Below are 23,342 nucleotides of genomic sequence, written 5' to 3'. Positions count from 1 at the left end.
CACTTTTTCCAGGATAGCCTCCTCGATCCGGAACGTGTTCCTCAGACCGATGCCCAACTCCGACTGTATTACTGAGCCCGTTATGCCGTGCCGCGCCTGTGTGCATTTTCCCGCGCTCGCCTGCCTCCACCTTTTACCGCTCCCCTACAGATAGGGTATTCACCAAAGGTTTTACATTCCACATATCCTAATACATTGACTACGTATGGACCAGGCGCACAATTACAATTTCAAACATGTTACAATAGATTCAACAAGGGTTACACTTCAATTTTGTTATAGCATTGCTTGAAACCTGACATAAATATTAATATTCACATCTAAAGTTGCTTACATTTTCTTTAACATAATGACATGAAAATAAAAAGAAATTAAATCAAAACATTGCTTACATTAATTCATCGAAAAACAGAAGAAAAAATCATTATATGTACAGTTGTTGTTACACATGCCCCTGTTCCCAGTAAATTTTTCTAATTATGAATTTAATGGGAACACTAAATTTTACATTTATACAGTAGTTCTGAATCTTTATGTGAATGTCCAAAAAAATTTACACCGCATACTTCCTTTCACTCACATTATACAGGTCTATACTTTTTAACATATCAAGAACATTTACTTGTCATTTACTAAAGTGCCTTTTGCACAGTGCAACCTCCCATCACAACATTATTAAAATAGCAAATTACTCAATTTTACTAAATTTCTCAAAGAAATAATTTCAACATCTGGAACACAAACATTTAACTACAAAAGCAAATGCAAATATCTGTATACACTATAAGACAATTCGTTGCTGCTTGCATTGAATGGCAGTCCATTTCCTTACTTACTAAAAAAACAAACACACAATAATATTCAGAAAATTTACTACACCTATTTGCTGCCTATTATTCAGATTTGGGCAGTCCTTTTCACCTCATATTGTCACATCTCCTGTATCACACTTACAATTCTCCCTTGACTATTTATCTGCCCTCATTAGTGTTAGACAGTCCTTCATATTATGACTCATATACTGTCCATTTTGGTTTTCGGCATTTACCCTTTCCTTTTCAGTCCTTTTCTCCACACATCTTTACATTTACAGTACGTTTGGTAATCTGAAACTCACATAACTACATTAGCCCACTGACATTGGTACACATCTATTTGCAAAGATAGTTACATTTGGAATAAATTAGTTTCAGCATAAGATTCAGTACACTTACTGCAAATTGCTTTCTGAGTATCCTTATGTCACTCATTTCTAGGAACATACAGTTTCAGGTCCACAACATTTCTTACACCTAAAGGTCTTTTGGATTTTGGGTAGATCAGGTAGTAAGCATTGTCGTGTGGAATGTTCTGTATTATATATGGTCCATTATAAATATATTTAAATTTGGAAATTTCATGGTTCAGTTCACTAGACTTTTCGTGGGTTTTTTTAAAAAACATAATCCCCAATTTTAAATTTTGAAACTTTCAGATTTTTATCGTGTCTTTTTGATCTAGATTCAGCTTTTTGCTTTGCCCTTTTTCTAACTAATTCTTTCTTATGACTCAACCCCAAACTTGTACAAGGTGGAAACTCTAGTTTTTCTTCAATTAAACTTTTACTCCTGCCGCCTAACAAAATTTCTTCCGGTGGGAATCCAGTAGATTCATGATGTAAAGTGCTCATGACATTCTCAAAATCCGATATAAATCTGCCCCAGGCTCTATGGTTGTGACTGCAGTATGTTCTACACAATCTCCCAATTTCTTGCATGTACCTTTCAACCGGGTTGCTAGCAGGATGATAGGCTGCGATATATTTAACCTCTACTTCATTTTGCTCCATCCCTTCTTTCCAAATTTTGGATATGAACTGGGGACCATTGTCAGATAGTACTGCCTTGGGTTTGCCAATGGTTCTGAAGTATTCAACCATCCTACTAAATACAGCTTTTGCTGTTGCTTTTTTCAAGGGGTATAATTTCACAAACTTTGAGAATACTTCCAAAATTACTAAAATATATGCACAATTTCCCGAAGTCTTTGGGAGGGGACCATATAAATCTATCGATAATAAGTCTAGGGTGTCTTCAGGTAATGTACTTTGCATTGGACCCCTACTAGTTTTGTTTGGTACTTTGGCCTTTTGACAGACATCACACGACTTAACCCGTTCCTTTACCTTCTTACTGATGCTACCAGCAATCACTACTACATTATTCAATTTATCCAAACATTTCTTTGGCCCACTATGCCCCAATGCTAAATGAAAATAATCTATGACATCAGTATCAAACTGGTGTGGCCAACATACTCTCCATTCCTCAGTGACTAAATCCTCCCTCCTATATAAAATGCCTTTAAAATTTTGTAATATTTCTTAATTTTAGGATACTGCACACTGTCAAAATTTACCTTCACAGATTTCTATGTCGGATCCTCATTCTGATGGTATCTCATACGAGGGCGGTTCAGAAAGTAACCTCCGATTGGTCACAGTGCGGGTTGTGGGGGGAGTAGCGACGCCATCTGTGCATTCATGCACTCAACAGGACAGTCGGCATCAAGCCGTGGTCGAGTGAACGTCATACCTGCGCTAGTTTAGTTTTTGTGGCAGTTTGAAATGTGTGCTGCAATAGAAAACCCCGCCAAATGTGAAGTGCGTGCTGTCATAAGGTTTTTTACAGCCAAAGGATATTCTGCAGCAGCTATTCATCGTGAGCTTTGTGCCGTGTACGGACCAAGAGTTATGAGTGAAGGAGTTGTCCGTGAATGGCTACGTTTATTTAAAAGTGGACGAGAAAACGTTCATGATGAAGAGAGGAGTGGTAGACCATCATTGGTGACTGACGAACTCGTTCAGACAGTTGATGCAAAAGTTCGTGAAAATCGACGTTTCTCAATGTCGGAGTTGTCTACTGGTTTTCCACAGATTTCTAAGACTCTCTTGTACGAGATAGTGACAGCAAGATTGGGTTACCGTAAGTTCTGTGCACGATGGGTGCCCAAAATTCTTACCGACCACTACAAAACTCAAAGAATGGCCTCTGCATTAGACTTTCTGTCACGTTATGAGGACGAAGGAGAACCATTGTTAAACAGAATCGTGACCGGTGACGAAACCTGGATTAAGTACGTGAATCCTGAGACAAAAGAACAATCAAAGATGTGGGCACATTCAGCCTACCAAACCAAGAAAAGCCTCGCAAGATTTTTCTGCCAGAAAACTGATGGCAACGGTGTTTTGGGATGCCAAAGGGGTGTTGTTGGTTGAATTCATGGAACGTGGTACGACCATTAATCAAGACGTGTACTGTGAAACAATAAAAAAGTTACGACGGGCTATACAGAACAAACGCCGTGGTATGCTGACTTCCGGTATCGTTATTTTTGCACGATAACGCCCGTCCTCTCTCTGCTCGCAGAACAACGACCCTTCTTGAGTCCTTCAAGTGGGACGTTATCAACCATCCACCTTACAGCCCAGACCTGGCGCCAAGTGATTATCACCTCTTCATGCATTTGAAGAAATGGCTCGGGTCACAGCGGTTTGAAGACGACGAAGAGCTCAAAGATGCGGTCACAGGCTGGCTCCAGGCACAAGCAGGTGATTTTTATGCAGAAGGAATTTCAAAGCTTGTGAAGAGATACGATAAGTGCCTCAATCGCTATGGAGACTATGTAGAAAAATAGTGCAAAGATGTAGTTGTAAGATGTATATATTAAAATATTTTTATTTAACTTGGTGTATTTTTTTAAATCAACCGGAGGTTACTTTCTGAACGGCCCTCGTATTTTTACATATTTGCTCAATTTTCCTTTTTCCTGAAACCTCTTTCATATACCTTATCTGAAAAGTACCCTCTTCACCATTTTCATTGGGCACTTCACTCATACCATTAGGCAATCGAGATAAAAGCATCTGCCACATAATTCTCAGTACCCTTAACATAGCAAATCTCGTAATCAAATTGTTGCAGGTACAAAGCCCAACGAGTTAGCCTGCCATTAAGTAAACGACAATCTTTAAGAAAAGTTAAAGCTTTGTGGTCAGTATGTATGATGAGCTTATGGCCCCACAGATAAATTCTGAACTTCTTTAACCCCCATATTATGGCTAAAGCTTCCTTTTCCGATATAGTGTAGTTTCTCTCGTATTTTGTTAGAGTCCTACTTGCAAATGCGATAGTCCTGTGTTCGATTTCTTTGCCATCACAGATTTCTTGGAAAACTTCTATACCAATTCCATAAGCACTGCTGTCAGTACTCATATGGAAAGGTTTTGACAGTATGGGGTGATGCAAAATATTGTCATTCAAAAGTTCCCTTTTTAAATTTTCAAAATCTCTCATGCACCCTTCAGTCCACACAAAAGCACTATTTTTCTTGAGTAGATTATTCAAATGAGGACTATTAAAAACTTGCCCCTTGACGAATTTTCTATAGAACCCACATAAACCCAAAAAGGCTTTCAACTGTTTTCTATTTCTAGGAGCTGGACACTCTGCTATTGCACTTAACTTTTCCGGGTCCTTGCCAATACCGGTCGTAGTAATAATGTGCCCCAGAAACTTTATCTCCGATTTCACAAATTCACATTTCTTCCACTTAAGCGTCATGCCCCCTGCATGTAGAGCAATAAAAACTTTCCGCAATAATTCACAATGCTCTTGCCATTCTTCTGTAGCAATCAGTAAATCATCTACATAAATGGTTAGCCGGGAACTCAATTCTCTCCCTAATACAAAGTCCAGTGCCCTAATAAATACTGCCACAGAAGTGCTAAGCCCAAATGGCACTACTTTATACTGATAGCATTTCCCGGCGAATAGAAAAGCGGTATATTTACGGGATTCTTTACTCAATGGGATTTGCCAGTATCCGGCGGTCATGTCCAGACTGGTTAAATACTTCACGTTATAAAATTTTTGGAGCATTTCGTCCAGATTTGCGGGTCTGTCTATTTCCTTCTTTACAATTTTGTTCAAAGTCCTGGCGTCGATGACTACTCTCACTCCCCCATCCCTTTTGTTCACTATGATAAGGGGCTATTATATTCGCTGCTACTCCGTTCGATTACACCCCATTCTATCATTTTATCTATTTCCACTTGAACAGCCTGCCTCTTTGATATGGGTATCGAAAACGGTCTTACAAAGAAAGGTTTATGCTCTATTGTCTCAATCTGTTATTCGAAGTTCTTAACTAGGCCAGGTTTGTCCGAAAATACGGTACTATTACTTTCTAAAATATCAAGCAATTCTGTTTTCTGATCAGGAGATATCTTCTTCAAATTTTCTACAATTTCTTTAAAATTATGCCCCTGCTTGTCACTCTCTTCTATTAACCTCTGGACATGGTACACCTCATACATGTTTGTCAAACCATCATTCCCTTGGTCGATCTCCAACAATAAAGAATCAATTTCTGAATCGAACACCTTCCCATTTTCCTCAAATTTTAATTCCAAATTCCTAGATGCATTATTAATTTTGATCACTTCTTGGCTACAATCAATAATAACCTTTTCTTTATCCAACCAATCTATTCCCAGAATCATTTCAGTACTCAAGTCTGGCACAACCAAAAATTCGTGTTCAAATGTTTGTCCTTTTATACTAAATTCAACCAAAATCTGGTTCTTTACCGGCTTGCTAGTCTTGCCCGTAGCACCAACAATTTTTACACCCGTCACTGACATAATTACTAGTCCAGGCTTATCACAAATGTGTTCGAAAAACGACTGGGAGATTGCGCTTATCTGAGATCCGGTATCAAGAAGTACTTGCAATGTCACATTATAAATTTCAACTGGTATTACAGTTTGTTTCACCGTCGAATGTTTTTCATTGTTGTGATCTTCCCTAAGAAAATCCGGGTCGACGATAACATCGTCCCAAGATATGCTTTTAACATTCACCTCACCTATATCTGGCGGTTTCTTTGGTTCCGGGAGTTCAAAGTCATTAATTACTTGAACTCTTTGTGAAATAGACCCTGAGTCGTCAGGTGGCTCTTTCTTTCTTTGTTCAGTTTCAACATCTGGGTTTTGTTTTGAAACTACTTCATCATTAGGTACAATATCGCCATTAGCTGTATTTCCATTATTTCCACTATTACCGAAATATTCGTCATCTGAACTATCGTCAGAATCCGACCATTCTGGATCGCTTTCAGGTTCTAACATAAACGCTTTTCTGAGACAGGCACTAAGTTCTCCCTCTGCATTTTGGTCAGGCTTTAATTTTAATTCAATATCCTCTTTCGGCAAAACGGCCTCATCATCAGCTTCACTCACATCTACTGTTAATTCATATTTCGTGTAATCCTCGTGGACTTCAATTACTTTTATGTAATCACCTGCTTCTTCCTCACGGTGCCTTTCGGTAGCAGCTTTTACTGTTGGCGGATCATTAACAGAAGTTACTTCCTCGTCAATGCTAAGGATTTCGTCCTCCAATTCCTTCCTATTTTTCACCTTCGTCCTATCGGCAGCACGCGTACTTTGTGCGGCGCTATTTACTCTCTCCTCTTCAAACTCGGGCCACTTCACCTTATCGATGTCCCTACTACCTCCTTTTTCACTAATCAACTTCCTTGCCTCATATTCCTTCTTAAAATCCTCCCACTCACATTGCTTTAGGCCCTTGTACAGATCGTCGATCTGCACACGCCAATCAGTTACTTCTGCTAGATCATTCTCTCCATTTACTTCATTGCAAACACTGCTAACCGCACCTCTCTGTGTCTCCACCGTTTCATTTATTATTTCCTTCGCCACGGAATTATCACTCGTAATATATTCATCAGCTCTTACGGCTATGTTCGTATCTAATGCTGCCGTATTGCTAGCGGCTTCTCTCTGAACAGCTGTTCTGCTAGGCTGGGCCGTTGCCCTCTGCTGCTCCACTCGCCTGTTAACATGTAGCGCTCTATGCGGCAGAGATGACTCATTCTGGCTCGCACCTGACGCTTGTTTCGCAACAACACGTTGCGTCGTTCCACGCCTGTCTCTAACCTGTCTCATAACTTTACTGTCAATTCGGTAACCTTTCTTAAATCGGGGACGGTATATATTGTCCGCTTCCGTTTGGCCTGCAACGTTCGTGGAAATCAGTTTCCCGCATCGTTATTATTTTGCGCGGTGTATCCTCTACCGCGACCTAGATAACTTCCTCGGCCTCTGCCTCTGCCTCTTCCTCTCTGTATCATATTGACGCGAAATCCTTCGCCGTCATTTCTCTCGTCGTTATTACGATTATTTCGATGACCAAAATTTTGATAATTGGCACGACTTTCGCGCCAATGGTCTTCGTCTTCGACCCTTTCGAGAAATGCTTGGAAGCTGCGATGATTGCTTCCCACGTACCTCTTTGAATCTTCTGGAAGCTTTTTATATAGTTCCCAGATAATTTCTGAATCTGATCTTCTACCTCTTAAATGCGTCAATTTCCGGTACCAATATTCGCAGAAATCTCTCAAAGAATTCCTGCCCCTGTTATCATGAAGCTTGGCCATGATAAACTCGCGCCATAAATGATCCTGTTTTTGTTCGGACCAATATTCTTCCGTAAACCTTTGTTTGAATTCTTTGAATGTCATTCGTTCGGTATTCAAATTAATTCCCCAGCTCTTAGCGTCACCTGCTAAGGCGCTAATTACTACGTTTATCTTTTCCTGATCAGATAAGTGTTCAGGAAATATTCTCTCTCAATTTTTGATGAAATCTAACGGATGCCATCCGTTATGTTTCTTGGCGGGATCAAAGCGTTCCTCACCTTCTAACAGCTTCGTAATTGGTGTGCCATTACAAACAACACCAGGTCTATCTTTAATTTTACTCGCTGGATCGAAAATGTTGCCTTGAATTTTTGAAGTATTTTGTTCACATTTTTGTACACATCCGGTAACTTTCTCACCTAAATCTCTTTCAGTGTCTGAAACTGCCTTTTTCAATTGCGAGATTCCGTGTTGACATTCGTTTACGATTTCAGTTTTAAGACCGAAAACTTTTTCGTCTACTTTTGTTTCAACTAGAGGTTCTACTTTCTCTTGGATGTTGAGAATTTCAACATCGAACCTACTGTTAATGTGACCAATTTCCCCCTGCATAGTATCCATATTTTTGTTAATGGTGTCAATTTCAAATTTCATAGTATTTACCACAGAACTTAAATTACCCATTTTTTTTTTCTACCTGTTCTATTTGATTACTAATTTTAATTCCTTGCTCTTCGACCTGTGCTTTAATCTGATCAGTCTGTGTTTTGAGCTGATTACTTTGTGTTTTGAGCTGCTCTGCAACGTGTGTTTTAAGCTGATCATTCTGAGTTTTGAACTGCTGATCAACGTGTGTTTTAAGCTGATCGTTCTGTATTTTGAGCTGCTCACTCTGTCCTGCAATTTGTTTGGTTAATTGTTCAAATAAATCGTTCATGCTTAAAATTTTCACACTGTTTTGTTCTACGGAATCGGTGTGTTCCGATCCTACTTCAAAAGTTTCTTTCGGTTCTTTCTTTATCTGTGGAGAATCAAACATGTCATTGGATTCATTCACATACCCACTATCATCTACAAAGTCACCCTCTACTTCCTGTTTTATCCCTTGCTGTGTTCGAGACGATCTCGACATTTCAATCTGTTCGTTAACGTGTTCATGATATTGTATGTACGCCAATTGTCTTCCGCTAACGCCATCTGTTATCTGGCCGTGTAAACTCCTGCGACTGCCAGCCGCATTTTCCATTACGCTCTGCACATCCACCCCGTCTACTTTCCTGTCCATACTGAATGTACGCTACACCACACTACCGTACTTGACGTTCACTGCTATTTGTTTTACTGAATACTATTGCAATACGTGCCACTGAACATCCACTGCTCGGTATTCACATTAATTTGTGACCGACAACAACTGGATGTCCTGTCACCTGGAAGCCACTTGTAACATTCTCCACTCTCGGGCGTACGTTAACTCTTTAAAGCCTGTACTATGATAAGTTGATGGGCTTCACCTTTTAAGAAAGGATTTTAGTACATATGTTGACCGCGTGTACCTGAATGGAAGCAAAATCGGACTTATACCCAGTCAGTAACACAATGATACGTCAAGCAAGTATAAAGTGCAACTACACGTTAGGACGGACAAGAAACATACCCTGCAGATGTTACCAATTGTTAATAATATGGTCGCCAGCCTAATTAGGCATTAAGTGAGTTTTTCCTTGTACAAGTGGATGTACGTACAAGCATAACCACACGTAGTAATACTGTATTATATGGTGAATTTTAGAACTCCGACTGTATTACTGAGCCCGTTATGCCGTGCCGCGCCTGTGTACATTTTCCCGCGCTCGCCTGCCTCCACCTTTTACCGCTCCCCTACAGATAGGGTATTCACCAAAGGTTTTACATTCCACATATCCTAATTCATTGACTACGTAGGGACCAGGCGCACAATTACAATTTCAAACATGTTACAATAGATTCAACAAGGGTTACACTTCAATTTTGTTATAGCATTGCTTGAAATCTGACATAAATATTAATATTCACATCTAAAGTTGCTTACATTTTCTTTAACATAATGACATGAAAATAAAAAGAAATTAAATCAAAACATTGCTTACATTAATTCATCGAAAAACAGAAGAAAAAAATCATTATATGTACAGTTGTTGTTACAAGTTATGTAGTAAATTTGAGCTGAAACATAAAAGAGGTAATGTTTATTTGAGTAATTTCATAAATGGTTAATTACACTAATGAATAAGAGTACTCGATGTTCTCAGAATCGAGTGAATTGAGTCAAAAGTAGGGTAGTGCATTAAACAGCTTGGCACACATTAGGAATGCTGCAGCAGTTGCTGCAGAACAAGTCCTTTTCTTGGCTCAGCATCTTAGTGGGCTGTCAGTAGGTGAACATTATACTTGCACTCGACAGAGTAGGGTTGGTGCCATGTGGTTGAGGCTGTGTGTGCAGCTGTCACTGTTTGGCTGCAGCTCACACCCGAACATCCAGATGTCAGACACTCAGAGTTGTACCAAACAGTGCATGTTGATAAGATTATCAACCAAAACTTCGATCTGGTTTGTACTGTGTGCTGTCATACAGCGGAACGGGCATATACTTTGATTAAAAGTAACACTAGAAATACCAGAGCCCAATAAAAGCGTATCTATGAGCCATTGATACACGTAGTTCCCATGGGTTGGTAGAGTGTTTGGTCGTTGTAAAAAGCTTTCGGGGTTCAAATGCTGTAAACGTAAATTTTTTTATTTTTATTTTTTAATGTATTATGCGTGGAAGTGTTGTATGGGACAACATGTTTATAACATGTAAAAGGGCTGTTTGGAGTTTACAGCAATGTTCTCTTGGCAGTCTGCTTTCATTTTATTTCTTTTACAGTGTAAATCTGTAGAGTACATTTGTAATTTCACAGAATACATATAAAGAATGGGACAATAGAATAAAGAAACAATTGCATCAAACGTGCAGAAATAATAATGGTAGTAGTAGTAATAATAATAGTAATAATAATACACTTAATAAAATTAATAGTAGTAATAATAAACAAAATAATAAAAATAATCATAATTACATAGCATTCAAAGATCAATGCAAACAGGGTGCCCCATCATCCCCCCCCCCTCCCCCACTACACACACACACACACACACACACACACACACACACACAGTGTCATTTGTTCAGGATTAAAGGCTTCACTGTAATGGTTGCATACGAAGAAGTGTATGAAGCAGATTACTTTCATACACCAAGCACATTTGATCAATCCCACATTTGCACATCCACCCAGTATATTGCAGAATGAAAACTTGTGTCCAAATCATAACTGTCGAAGTTTCAAAGGGTCTTGATTGATCAACGAGTTTAGCCATAATTCACCCTGATGGTGAGAGTTATAGAAATGTGGAGAACACAACTGATTGTATGTGAGGGACTGCAGCTTAAGAAGATTATTCCACTGTTGCAGACTAATCTCTTCCAAAGAATCTCGAGCAGCATCAGATATTTTACAAATCATATGCTTGTACATTCTGAAGAAATGAAGATCAAGGAGTTGACAAATGGAGGTTGTGTTTGGTAGAATTATATGAATTTTTATTTTGTCTTCTGATAGGTTATTTTGTACGTGCAGGTTATGAAGAACCCCAGTGTCTTTGTGGGGCCCATAAGAATCCAATATTAGCAGACGTTTCTCTCCACTGATTTGTTCCACTGCCGCTTCTTGTAGAAATGTCCTAAACATTTCTTTGGTCATTTTGCTGGAGGAGTGAGAGTGTGTGACGATCACCTGCTGTATTTCTTTGTTGATAGTCCTTGGTGTCGATGTACTTCATTGTTTTACTGGCTGAAAAATGGAGGGTGGAAGTTCAACACTGACCACTGTAAATGAAAGTTCAACACTGATGACTGTAAATGATGTAGCTGACAGTTGCACAGTTGCATTTCACATTTCTTTACTTTCACTGTTCACAACACCCCCCCCCCCCCCCCTGACCGCCCCCCTCCCCCCCCCCCCAATATTACACAGTTATGTGGCCAGTTCACTATTGTTAAGCATCATTAATGGGTTGCAGGCAAACATCAGCATACTGCTACAATGGTTTACTGTTAAACATCTATGAGCAGTAAATACCACACAGTTCTCAGTTTTTGCTGAATAATAAGGTACATGTGACACTATTTCTCAAATAAATTGAACTGACACTGTCATTGTTTTAACCCACAGCCTATTTGTGTTACACTGATTCCACTGTTAAGTTGAGGCATTGTTGTTACTTGAAACAGTACATAATTTTCATCTGAAAGTCAGCCATGGACTGACTGTGTGGAGACAAAAAATCCGTTCAATACCCTCACAATATTAGGCATTGAAACTTTACATTGTTCGATGTTTAATTTACAGAAATACAATTAATATATAGCTCATTCAGTTAACTGAATACATCGGAAAAATTCCTCCTTTTTAACAGTTCCTTCTATGACAAAGGTTAGGCTGAATTATCTGTTTAAATAATGAAATTAACAGATATAGTTACGCAAACAATGCTTTTGGCGAATCTGGTAACTATTTCGGAATTAAATAAGGACTGGTTTTGCTAACATATTTTCTAATAGAGCCAAATAAATACTTAAGGAATCCTAGTAGTTCGTCTTCCAAATGTTTATAATAAATACACAGTTTATATTTGTTTAAAAGTCAACAATAGCATTTAAGTCACGAAACAATTATTGATTTCACCCTATAATGAGAGATATTAACTAGGAATAGTCAAAATAAACTAGGAAATTAATTACATATACAAAACTAATCACAAAATTAAGCCTGGTGCTATATTCCTTAAGACTGAGGGCCAAACTTTCTCTTTTATGGAAATGCAGACTATATTCATGTATGTTAATGGTAATTAGGCAAACATGGCAAAACAAGAGAGGAAATAAAGAGATCCCAGCTTGCTTCGTCACAAGTGGACGATTAAATATGGTGCTAGGAACATGGACTGACGACATGTATGTGTACTCAAATAACTAGGCTCTTGGAGGTCAATAAACAGCTTTGGAGCAAGTTTGTCTGTCTGTGAGAGCAATGGAATAACTGTGTACGTATGGGTTGTCGTGTGAGTGGACTGTACAACCCATACAATATCTTTAGAACCTCTAGTTGTAAGAGTGTGGCTCACAGACATCTCCTTGTTGAATCCACTTTCATCAGCGTTGTAGATATTTTCATCTTTGTAGGCACAAGTTACTTGTTACCAGTCCTGTACCGTTCTCTGCATGTTGTTTCTGTTGTGGTACATTTTCACTGTAATAAAAGATTTGACCTTACACTTCCAGCACAAGACCCATCTGTCACTGGTGTCAAATCTTTGGAAATTTAACTGTCTCACTTTTGATTTCACCCACAATTTGATGTCTACATCATGAACACATCAACTTTCCTGGTGGTGGTGTTTGAAGGTCTCCATCACATGCACTGTAATGTGCTTGTGCTTCTCCTTCACAGACATTAACTCTCCACTTTCGCACTGCCATTTCCATTCGTATAGCACACGCTGTGCAGGAAATCTAGTGCAAAATCTGTTTTTCATTGCGGACATTGTGTGATGGGCAAATGTTTGGGTTGGTGCTGATTATTGACATTAAGCCAATACTTAAGGATTCCCATTTTCTCATGTCCTGAATAAAACACTACACTTTTCTCCTTCTGTGGCATTTCATTATTTCCGTTGCTTCAGGACTCTTTTGGCAACGATACTGAAGATGTCTACTCTAGTCCATTCAGTTGGTCACAAACAAACGATTCCGCTCCACCTGCTATGTGCTCGTCAGTATCTAATGTTTCCTCTTCCCTGATGTACAACGTATTCCATAGATCAGTTATGTCCAGTATGAATGCTGCAAACTTTCTCTTCTCTTCAGTTATTTTTGTTGTTGTATATACACAACAATCGCTATGCAACAGTTCGATGAGAATGTCAATAACTTTCCACAGATTTATGACGCACAGCAGCAGTACGTGTGCACAAACATGAGAATCTAGCCACAACACACGCATCTAATGTACGTAGTGCTGCCATATGCAGACAGTTATTATTATTATTGTTATTCTTCATGCTTTCCCGGCGATCTGTTGACATCTTGGATATTTGGGAATCCAGCCGGATGTTCGCGTCGTTCTCGCACAATATTTCAACAGCGTGCCTCGCTGTCTTCTTCAGGTGCTACCTGAGACTGGTCCTTGGGTTGATCGAGTCCAGTATTTATGCCTGGGAGGAGCTGGGCGTTCCCTAATCGGTCCGCGCCCTGAGTGTTCCATCTGTGGTCCGCGCCCGCCGCACTCTGCTTCAACGGACCCCTCCAGTCGCACATGTTCAGACTGCCGTCAGCGCCCGTTCTGGCTGTCCTCAACGGATGTGGTTATCATCTGAGGTGTGTCAGACCCGGTTTGAGATGTTGGGTACTCTATCTCCTGACTGTTACTATGACTTCCACTTCTGTTTCGTGCTGGGCGCTCCCTAATCGGTCCGCGCCACGTCGTGTGTTCCGTCTGAGGTCGGCGCCCGCCAGACGCGGCTACATTGTCCCTCTCTGGTCGCTGGTGTTCCCTCCTCCGTCCGAACCCGGCCTGGCCGTCTTCTGAAGTCGAGTTCATGATCTGGGGTGTGTCAGATGTGCTCTCCAATGTCAGACACCTTGTCTCACGGCTGTTCTCTCGGTCTCCACTTCTATTTATTGTAGAATCCCGGAGTGTCCTGCGTTGAGCTTTCACAAGCTCAAGCGCTGGATTCCAGGCAGTGCCGATTTGGTATCCCGAGTCACGGTCTCTTCACACGGGTACCACTTTTATTAAGACTCCCAACATCACCACTGCTGAAGCGCAGGCTATCCGTGATCTGAAGGCTGACCGATCCATCGTCATTCTTCCGGCGGACAAGGGTTCCACGATCGTGGTACTTGATCGTTGGGAGTATGTGGCTGAGGGACTGCGTCAGCTTTGAGACAACACCACATACAAAGTTTGCCAAGGTAATCCCATTCCCGATGTCCAGGCGGAGCTTCAAGGAATCCTCAGAACCTTAGGCCCCCTGCAAAACCTTTCACCTGACTCCATCAACCTCCTGACCCCACCGACATCCCACACCCCTACCTTCTACCTACTTCCTAAAATTCACAAACCCAATCATCCCGGCCGCCCCATTGTAGCTGGTTACCAAGCCCCCGCAGAACGTATCTCTGCCTACGTAGATCAACACCTTCAACCCATTACATGCAGTCTCCCATCCTTCATCAAAGACACCAACCACTTTCTCGAACGCCTGGAATCCTTACCCAATCTGTTAACCCCGGAAACCATTCTTGTAACCATTGATGCCACTTCCTTATACACAAATATTCCGCACGTCCAGGGCCTCGCTGCGATGGAGCATTTCCTTTCACGCCGATCACCTGCCACCCTACCTAAAACCTCTTTCCTCATTACCTTAGCCAGCTTCATCCTCACCCACAACTTCTTCACTTTTGAAGGCCAGACATACCAACAATTAAAGGGAACAGCCATGGGTACCAGGATGGCCCCCTCGTACGCCAACCTATTCATGGGTCGCCTAGGGGAAGCCTTCTTGGTTACCCAGGCCTGCCAACCCAAAGTTTGGTACAGATTTATTGATGACATCTTCATGATCTGGACTCACAGTGAAGAAGAACTCCAGAATTTCCTCTCCAACCTCAACTCCTTTGGTTCCATCAGATTCACCTGGTCCTACTCCAAATCCCACGCCACTTTCCTTGACGTTGACCTCCATCTGTCCAATGGCCAGCTTCACACGTCCGTCCACATCAAACCCACCAACAAGCAACAGTACCTGCATTATGACAGCTGCCACCCATTCCACATCAAACGGTCCCTTCCCTACAGCCTAGGTCTTCGTGGCAAACGAATCTGCTCCAGTCCGAATCCCTGAACCATTACACCAACAACCTGAAAACAGCTTTCGCATCCCGTAACTACCCTCCCGACCTGGTACAGAAGCAAATAACCAGAGCCACTTCCTCATCCCCTCAAACCCAGAACCTCCCACAGAAGAACCACAAAAGTGCCCCACTTGTGACAGGATACTTTCCGGGACTGGACCAGACTCTGAATGTGGCTCTCCAGCAGGGATACGACTTCCTCAAATCCTGCCCTAAAATGAGATCCATCCTTCATGAAATCCTCCCCACCCCACCAAGAGTGTCTTTCCGCCATCCACCTAACCTTCGTAACCTGTTAGTTCATCCCTATGAAATCCCCAAACCACCTTCCCTACCCTCTGGCTCCTATCCTTGTAACAGCCCCTGGTGTAAAACCTGTCCCATGCACCCTCCCACCACCACCTACTCCAGTCCTGTAACCCGGAAGGTGTACACGATCAAAGGCAGAGCCACGTGTGAAAGCACCCACGTGATTTACCAACTGACCTGCTTACACTGTGATGCATTCTATGTGGGAATGACCAGCAACAAACTGTCCATTCGCATGAATGGACACAGGCAGACAGTGTTTGTTGGTAATGAGGATCACCCTGTGGCTAAACATGCCTTGGTGCACAGCCAGCACATCTTGGCACAGTGTTACACAGTCCAGGTTATCTGGATACTTCCCACTAACACCAACCTATCCGAACTCCGGAGATGGGAACTTGCTCTTCAATATATCCTCTCTTCCTGTTACCCACCAGGTTTCAAGTTGCCGCCACTCATACCTCAACTGTCATTCAACAACATCTTTGCCTCTGCACTTCCGCCTCGACTGACATCTCTGCCCAAACTCTTTGTCTTTAAATATGTCTGCTTGTGTCTGTATATGTGTGTGTGTGTGTGTGTGTGTGTGTGTGTGTGTGTGTGTGTGTGGGCGCGCGCGAGTGTATACCCGTCCTTTTTTCCCCCTAAGGTAAGTCTTTCCGCTCCCGGGATTGGAATGACTCCTTACCCTCTCCCTTAAAACCCACATCCTTTCGTCTTTCCCTCTCCTTCCCTCATTCCTGATGAGGCAACAGTTTATTGCGAAAGCTTGAATTTTGTGTGTATGTTTGTGTTTGTTTGTGTGTCTATCGACCTGCCAGCGCTTTCGTTTGGTAAGTCACATCATCTTTGTTTATATATATCACACACGCAGATATATATTCATGAAAGGTATTACTTTACACTGAGAAACTTATGTTGTAATTGTCACTATAAATAAAACCACTTTTTTTTTCTCTTTTACTACCTAGGATGTTACCAAACTATCAGCAGTTGCATACCGAACTGTATATTTACTTCTGCTGGTCATTGCAAATAATTTTGATGAAAATACAATATGCTGCATGAAGGGATTGAGTGATCTCATTGGCTCGGTGCTAGATCATCCAACAATAGTTGATACTTATTGGAAAACAAGAAAAAATCATGGCCTGAGGCTTTTATGTGAGCTTCTTGCTCTCAAATTTCCCGTCGGACAATTCTTACCATTTGCTAGAGTTGTTCAGGCATTATCTTCTGATAGTGCAGACAGTGCTCGGAAGGTATGTTTGTTATGAACACAATTTTTTTAAAGTAATTGTAGTTTTCAGATTCATTTATTGCTTGCTTAAAATTTCAGATACATTCAGAGTTAGTGAGGATGGAACGGTTTGGCGATATTGTAAGTGAAGAAGATATGAACAGGAATATTTGTCAAGAATCATCGGACACTTGGAGACTTCAGGGCACTAGAAAGCCAATGAAATTCTCAAATTTTCTCCTTCAAAACACTCGAGGTACATTCATTGCACCTCCGTTAATCAGCTGGCATGTTGAGAATTTCAGTTTTTATGAAGCTGTTTATAATGAGCAAAAGGCCCTGGTTGAAGAGGTTTGTATGTATAGTATATTATTAATACATTGAGTGAATGTTGATGATCACAAAACTCTGTGATGAATGTAAAAGCCTTATCCTATTAACTTTATCTTGCAGTGCTTTTTACAGTTTTTTCTGATGTTTGTTTTTGTTACTTAAACAAACTTACTACCTCTGTATGACATTTATTATTAGATTAGATTCAATTTTCGTTCCATAGATCCAAAAATGAGATGATTTTCATGGGTGTGGAACATGTCACAAAGCTGTTGTGGTCTTCAGTCCTGAGACTGGTTTGATGCAGCTCTCCTTGCTACTCTATCCTGTGCAAGCTTTTTCATCTCCCAGTACCTACTGCAACCTACATCCTTCTGAATCTGCTTAGTGTATTCATCTCTTGGTCTCCCTCTACGATTTTTACCCTCCACGCTGCCCTCCAATACTAAATTGGTGATCCCTTGATGCCTCAGAACATGTCCTACCAACCGATCCCTTCTTCTGGTCAAGTTGTGCCACAAACTTCTCTTCTCCCCAATCCTATTCAACACTTCCTCATTAGTTATGTGATCTACCCATCTAACCTTCAGCATTCTTCTGTAGCACCACATTTCGAAAGCTTCTATTCTCTTCTTGTCCAAACTATTTATCGTCCATGTTTCACTTCCATACATGGCTACACTCCATACGAATACTTCCAGAAATGACTTCCTGACACTTAAATCAATACTGGATGTTAACAAATTTCTCTTCTTCAGAAACGCTTTCCTTGCCATTGCCAGCCTACATTTTATATCCTCTCTACTTCGACCATCATCAGTTATTTTGCTCCCCAAATAGCAAAACTCCTTTACTACTTTAAGTGCCTCATTTCCTAATCTAATTCCCTCAGCATCACCCGACTTAATTAGACTACATTCCATTATCCTTGTTTTGCTTTTGTTGATGTTCATCTTATATCCTCCTTTCAAGACACTGTCCATTCCATTCAACTGCTCTTCCAAGTCCTTTGCTGTCTCTGACAGAATTACAATGTCATCGGCGAACCTCAAAGTTTTTATTTCTTCTCCATGAATTTTAATACCTACTCCTAATTTTTCTTTTGTTTCCTTTACTGCTTGCTCAATATACAGATTGAACAACATCGGGGAGAGGCTACAACCATGTCTTACTCCCTTCCCAACCACTGCTTCCCTTTCATGTCCCTCGACTCTTATAACTGCCATCTGGTTTCTGTACAAATTGTAAATAGCCTTTCGCTCCCTGTATTTTACCCCTGCCACCTTTAGAATTTGAAAGAGAGTATTCCAGTCAACATTGTCAAAAGCTTTCTCTAAGTCTACAAATGCTAGAAACGTAGGTTTGCCTTTCCTTAATCTTTCTTCTAAGATAAGTCGTAAGGTCAGTATTGCCTCACGTGTTCCAATGTTTCTACGGAATCCAAACTGATCTTCCCCGAGGTTGGCTTCTACTAATTTTTCCATTCGTCTGTAAAGAATTCGTGTTAGTATTTTGCAGCTGTGACTTATTAAGCTGATAGTTCGGTAATTTTCACATCTGTCAACACCTGCTTTCTTTGGGATTGGAATTATTATATTCTTCTTGAAGTCTGAGGGTATTTCGCCTGTTTCATACATCTTGCTCACCAGATGGTAGAGTTTTGTCAGGACTGGCTCTCCCACGGCCGTCAGTAGTTCCAATGGAATATTGTCTACTCCGGGGGCCTTGTTTCGACTCAGGTCTTCCAGTGCTCTGTCAAACTCTTCACGCAGTATCATATCTCCCATTTCATCTTCATCTACATCCTCTTCCATTTCCATAATATTGTCCTCAAGTACATCACCCTTGTATAGACGCTCTATATACTCCTTCCACCTTTCTGCTTTCCCTTCTTTGCTTAGAACTGGGTTTCCATCTGAGCTCTTGATGATATTCATACAAGTCGTTCTCTTATCTCCAAAGGTCTCTTTAATTTTCCTGTAGGCGGTATCTATCTTACCCCTAGTGAGATAAGCCTCTACATCCTTACATTAGTCCTCTAGCCATCCCTGCTTAGCCATTTTGCACTTCCTGTCGATCTCATTTTTGAGACGTTTGTATTCCTTTTTGCCTGTTTCACTTACTGCATTTTTATATTTTCTCCTTTCATCAATTAAATTCAGTATTTCTTCTGTGACCCAAGGATTTCTACTAGCCCTCGTCTTTTTACCTACTTGATCCTCTGCTGCCTTCACTACTTCATCCCTCAAAGCTACCCATTCTTCTTCTACTGTATTTATTTCCCCCATTCCTGTCAATTGCTCCCTTATGCTCTCCCTGAATCTCTGTACAACCTCTGGTTCTTTTAGTTTATCCAGGTCCCATCTCCTTAAATTCCCACCTTTTTGCAGTTTCTTCAGTTTTAATCTACAGGTCATAACCAATAGATTGTGGTCAGAGTCCACATCTGCCCCTGGAAATGTCTTACAATTTAAAACCTGGTTCCTAAATCTCTGTCTTACCATTATATAATCTATCTGATACCTTTTAGTATCTCCAGGGTTCTTCCATGTATACAACCTTCTTTCATGATTCTTAAACCAAGTGTTAGTTATGATTATGTTGTGCTCTGTGCAAAATTCTACAAGGCGGCTTCCTCTTTCATTTCTGTCCCCCAATCCATATTCACCTACTATGTTTCCTTCTCTCCCTTTTCCTACACTCGAATTCCAGTCACCCATGACTATTAAATTTTCGTCTCCCTTCACAATCTGAATAATTTCTTTTATTTCATCATACATTTCTTCAATTTCTTTGTCATCTGCAGAGCTAGTTGGCATATAAACTTGTACTACTGTAGTAGGTGTGGGCTTCGTATCTATCTTGGCCACAATAATGCGTTCACTATGCTGTTTGTAGTAGCTTACCCGCATTCCTATTTTCCTATTCATTATTAAACCTACTCCTGCATTACCCCTATTTGATTTTGTGTTTATAACCTTGTAGTCACCTGACCAGAAGTCTTGTCACAAAGTATGACATAAAAAAAACAGAATATTTGAATATAATACTCTCTTTCCTGGTGATTTGGTAGGAGATTGTCAAAATATATGAATACATTACAGTAAACTGGAACTGCTAATATTTACAGAATTAATACACTGTCAGAATTAAACGTAGTTATGCACTTTAATAAATTTATCATACACAGAATACCTAATCTTGTTTGTTGTGACCAAGTGCTGTCAAAACTGAAATCTGACAGACACTGTTGTGTAAACTGGTCTAACAGTCCCTGTTAAAATATTCATCTATGAAGTCTTTCCTTCTCATCCCGTCTGGTAAGTCTCTCCTGACCTGGATTCTGGGTGACTTTTCTGAAGTCTACCCCTTTTCCTAAACCTTTCCAATCCTTTGCCTTCACCCCTCTTCCTTCCCCTTCAGCCCTTTTGCCAGAAGGAGCCATTGGTTCCAAAAGCTTGCATGTGTGAAACTTTTTTTTTTATATGCATGTTCTCCTGACGCTGCTTGGTGAGTAGATTTTACATTATATTGTCAAAAATTGATTATTTCTGTACGTGATTTGTTATTTATTGCAAACAAAACAAACTTAACATCTGGCGATATAACAGATGAGAGGTCATTAGTGTGCACGAGAAAAAGCAACAGACCCAAGATGGAACCTTGAGGAACACCAAATGTAATTAATTCCCAATCAGATGTAGACTGATTGCTTACTCCACAGGTATTTCACAATGGCATCCTTTGTTTCCTGTTAGTTAGGTAAGACTCCAACCATTTTGCAGCACTGCTGATGGCACCATAATATTTTGAATTACTTGAGAGTATGCTGTGATGCACACAGTCAGAGGCTTTCGACAGGTCACAGAAAATGCTAGTAGCCTCTAATTTGTTGTCTAATGAATTAAGTACATTCTCACTTAACGTGTAAAAAGCCTTTTCTATATTGGAACCCAAACTGTTCTATTGAATTTCAGAATTTGAATGTAGAACGTGGCATACTGATGAACTGTTCGTTACGTGGGGGTAGAACTAAAGAAGAGAAGCCATCTATGTAGGTGATGCATATCCCTCGTCACAGCTCTTTCTTATCACCATCTTACAAGCTGTTGCTCTCACTTTTAATATGTTAATGCTGTTTTACACTGGATAACAGAACTATTCACATCACTCATAGTAGCAGTGTGTGCCATGGCTGTGTTTCTGCCGTGCCGGGAAGCGAGGAATGGGAGTACACTTATCTGTACTATAATCTTTGTTATGACAGTGTTTGAAGTGTGACTGGCTGTGCCCATGACAATAATATTACTGTGTCAGTGGTCTGCATGTGTGATCATCTGGCCAAATTATGTAAGTGGTGTAGAAACTTAGTGTCACTGCATGTAAGTATGCACTAATCACACAACAGAAAGTTCTACACTTACAGTATCCTAACAACATTGTTTGGCAGAACACTAATCCAATCTAACAGTGTCCAAAATGCACTGTCCAAAATACAAGTTGTCCTTGCGAGAGTCTCCTGTTTCATCACCAGTTGCATATTAATCATCATTGTACAAATTGATATTTAAATACTTTCACTTCATAGCCCGCCCACTCAGCTGTTTGTCACTATCATTGCAATACTTGATTTTTCATCATCATTTTCAACTATGCCATGGGTTTCTTCTTTTTATCAGATGAGATTCTGTAGTTGTCTTTTCCTTTTGCTGAATTTTCCTCCATTTACAGAATCACCTGTAATCCTATCCTTTACCAATAATAGTTTTGTGAGTGGGACTCTTGAATCTACTTGGTCCATCTGTTCCAGGAAGCTGCATGCTGTTTCTTTCATTCCTGCTAACTTAGCTTTAACCTGCCATAGCAGTCACATTATTACAATGGATACTAACACATCTTTATTTAAGGGATGTCCTAGATCTTGGTTCTTCTTCCAGTTTTTAAACTCCTTCAGTTCTCTTCTGATTCTGTTCAGATTTTGGAGCATTATCAGGCATGAAACAAACTTGGTAAGGTAAATGATATTCAATTCCTTGATGACAGTAGCAGCAGACAGATGTTATTAAATTCAAATCATTGTCTAATAAATGCAGTAAATGCTTCCTATCAGTTGATGCAAAAAAAAAAAGGCCATCGAAAGCAGATCCATTAGGCTTGCTAGTATTTAGACAGGCAATGATGGTTCAACACGAGATGTCAGTTTTGCCAAATTATTTGTTAGTGACGTCACAAAAAAACCATTAGGCCATTGAAAAGCAGTAACTTTTCTAGCTGTTATATTTCAAACACATGACTAAAATTTGTGCTGGCTTGATTGCAACCCCTTATGTTAACTCTGTAACTCGTCCCTGAGTCTTTATTTATTCCCTGAAAGGCCGGAGGATGCAGTACTGACACTTTTTTCTGTAAGTGGATATAAGCAAGTGACATCTAATTATCAACCTGTCTCTCTCCTTCCCATATTCTAAAAGAAAAGTTCTGAATATTAAGAATGGAAAAGTAAGTGGAGGGAGAGAATTTTTAGATTGGGCTATATGTGGTTGGACAGGGAAATATGGTCTTTCACTTTATTTTTTTTTTTTATTTTCCATTTTTTATGTTTTTCCTTTTTTTCCTTTTTTTTTAATTTCTATTTTTTCCTTTATTTTTCTTGTGCAGCATGTTTATTAACATAAAATACAATTTAAAGATACACGTTATTTCAAAATATGCAACTCAACTAAAAAACTAATGGATCAGTATGAAAAGCTAGGGTATGAAAGTTAGGGAAGAACTTGGTAGTAAATGTTCAAAAACAAAAATGCATCACTACTGCAGTGTCAGAGTTAACTTTGTGACAGGCAATGAAACTGCTAAATATTCTAAATCGTGTGACAAATGGGAATTTATTAGAAAATGTTTACTAGATGTTCCATTTATAACTGTCCTTTGATGTGGAGGAAAAACACTTAAGGTTTTATTTTTTTTTTGAGATGT

The 23,342-nt window shown here is 40.1% G+C and overlaps 1 protein-coding gene across 1 annotated transcript in view; it reads left to right on the top strand.

Annotated features, from left to right (window-relative positions):
* The window catches only part of LOC124787979 (nucleoporin Nup188), a 264,531-nt gene that overhangs the window by 84,701 nt on the left and 156,488 nt on the right, over positions 1–23,342 (top strand). Inside the window, exons 7-8 of the mRNA XM_047254995.1 lie at positions 16,765–17,055; positions 17,133–17,384. Coding sequence (XP_047110951.1) covers positions 16,765–17,055; positions 17,133–17,384 — 543 coding nt within the window. The remainder of the gene's footprint in view (positions 1–16,764; positions 17,056–17,132; positions 17,385–23,342) is intronic.

This window comes from Schistocerca piceifrons, chromosome 3 (assembly GCF_021461385.2).
Source record: "Schistocerca piceifrons isolate TAMUIC-IGC-003096 chromosome 3, iqSchPice1.1, whole genome shotgun sequence".
NCBI lineage: Eukaryota > Metazoa > Arthropoda > Insecta > Orthoptera > Acrididae > Schistocerca > Schistocerca piceifrons.
Note: the sequence above shows the minus strand (reverse complement) of the source record. Positions and strands in the feature narration are given on the sequence as shown.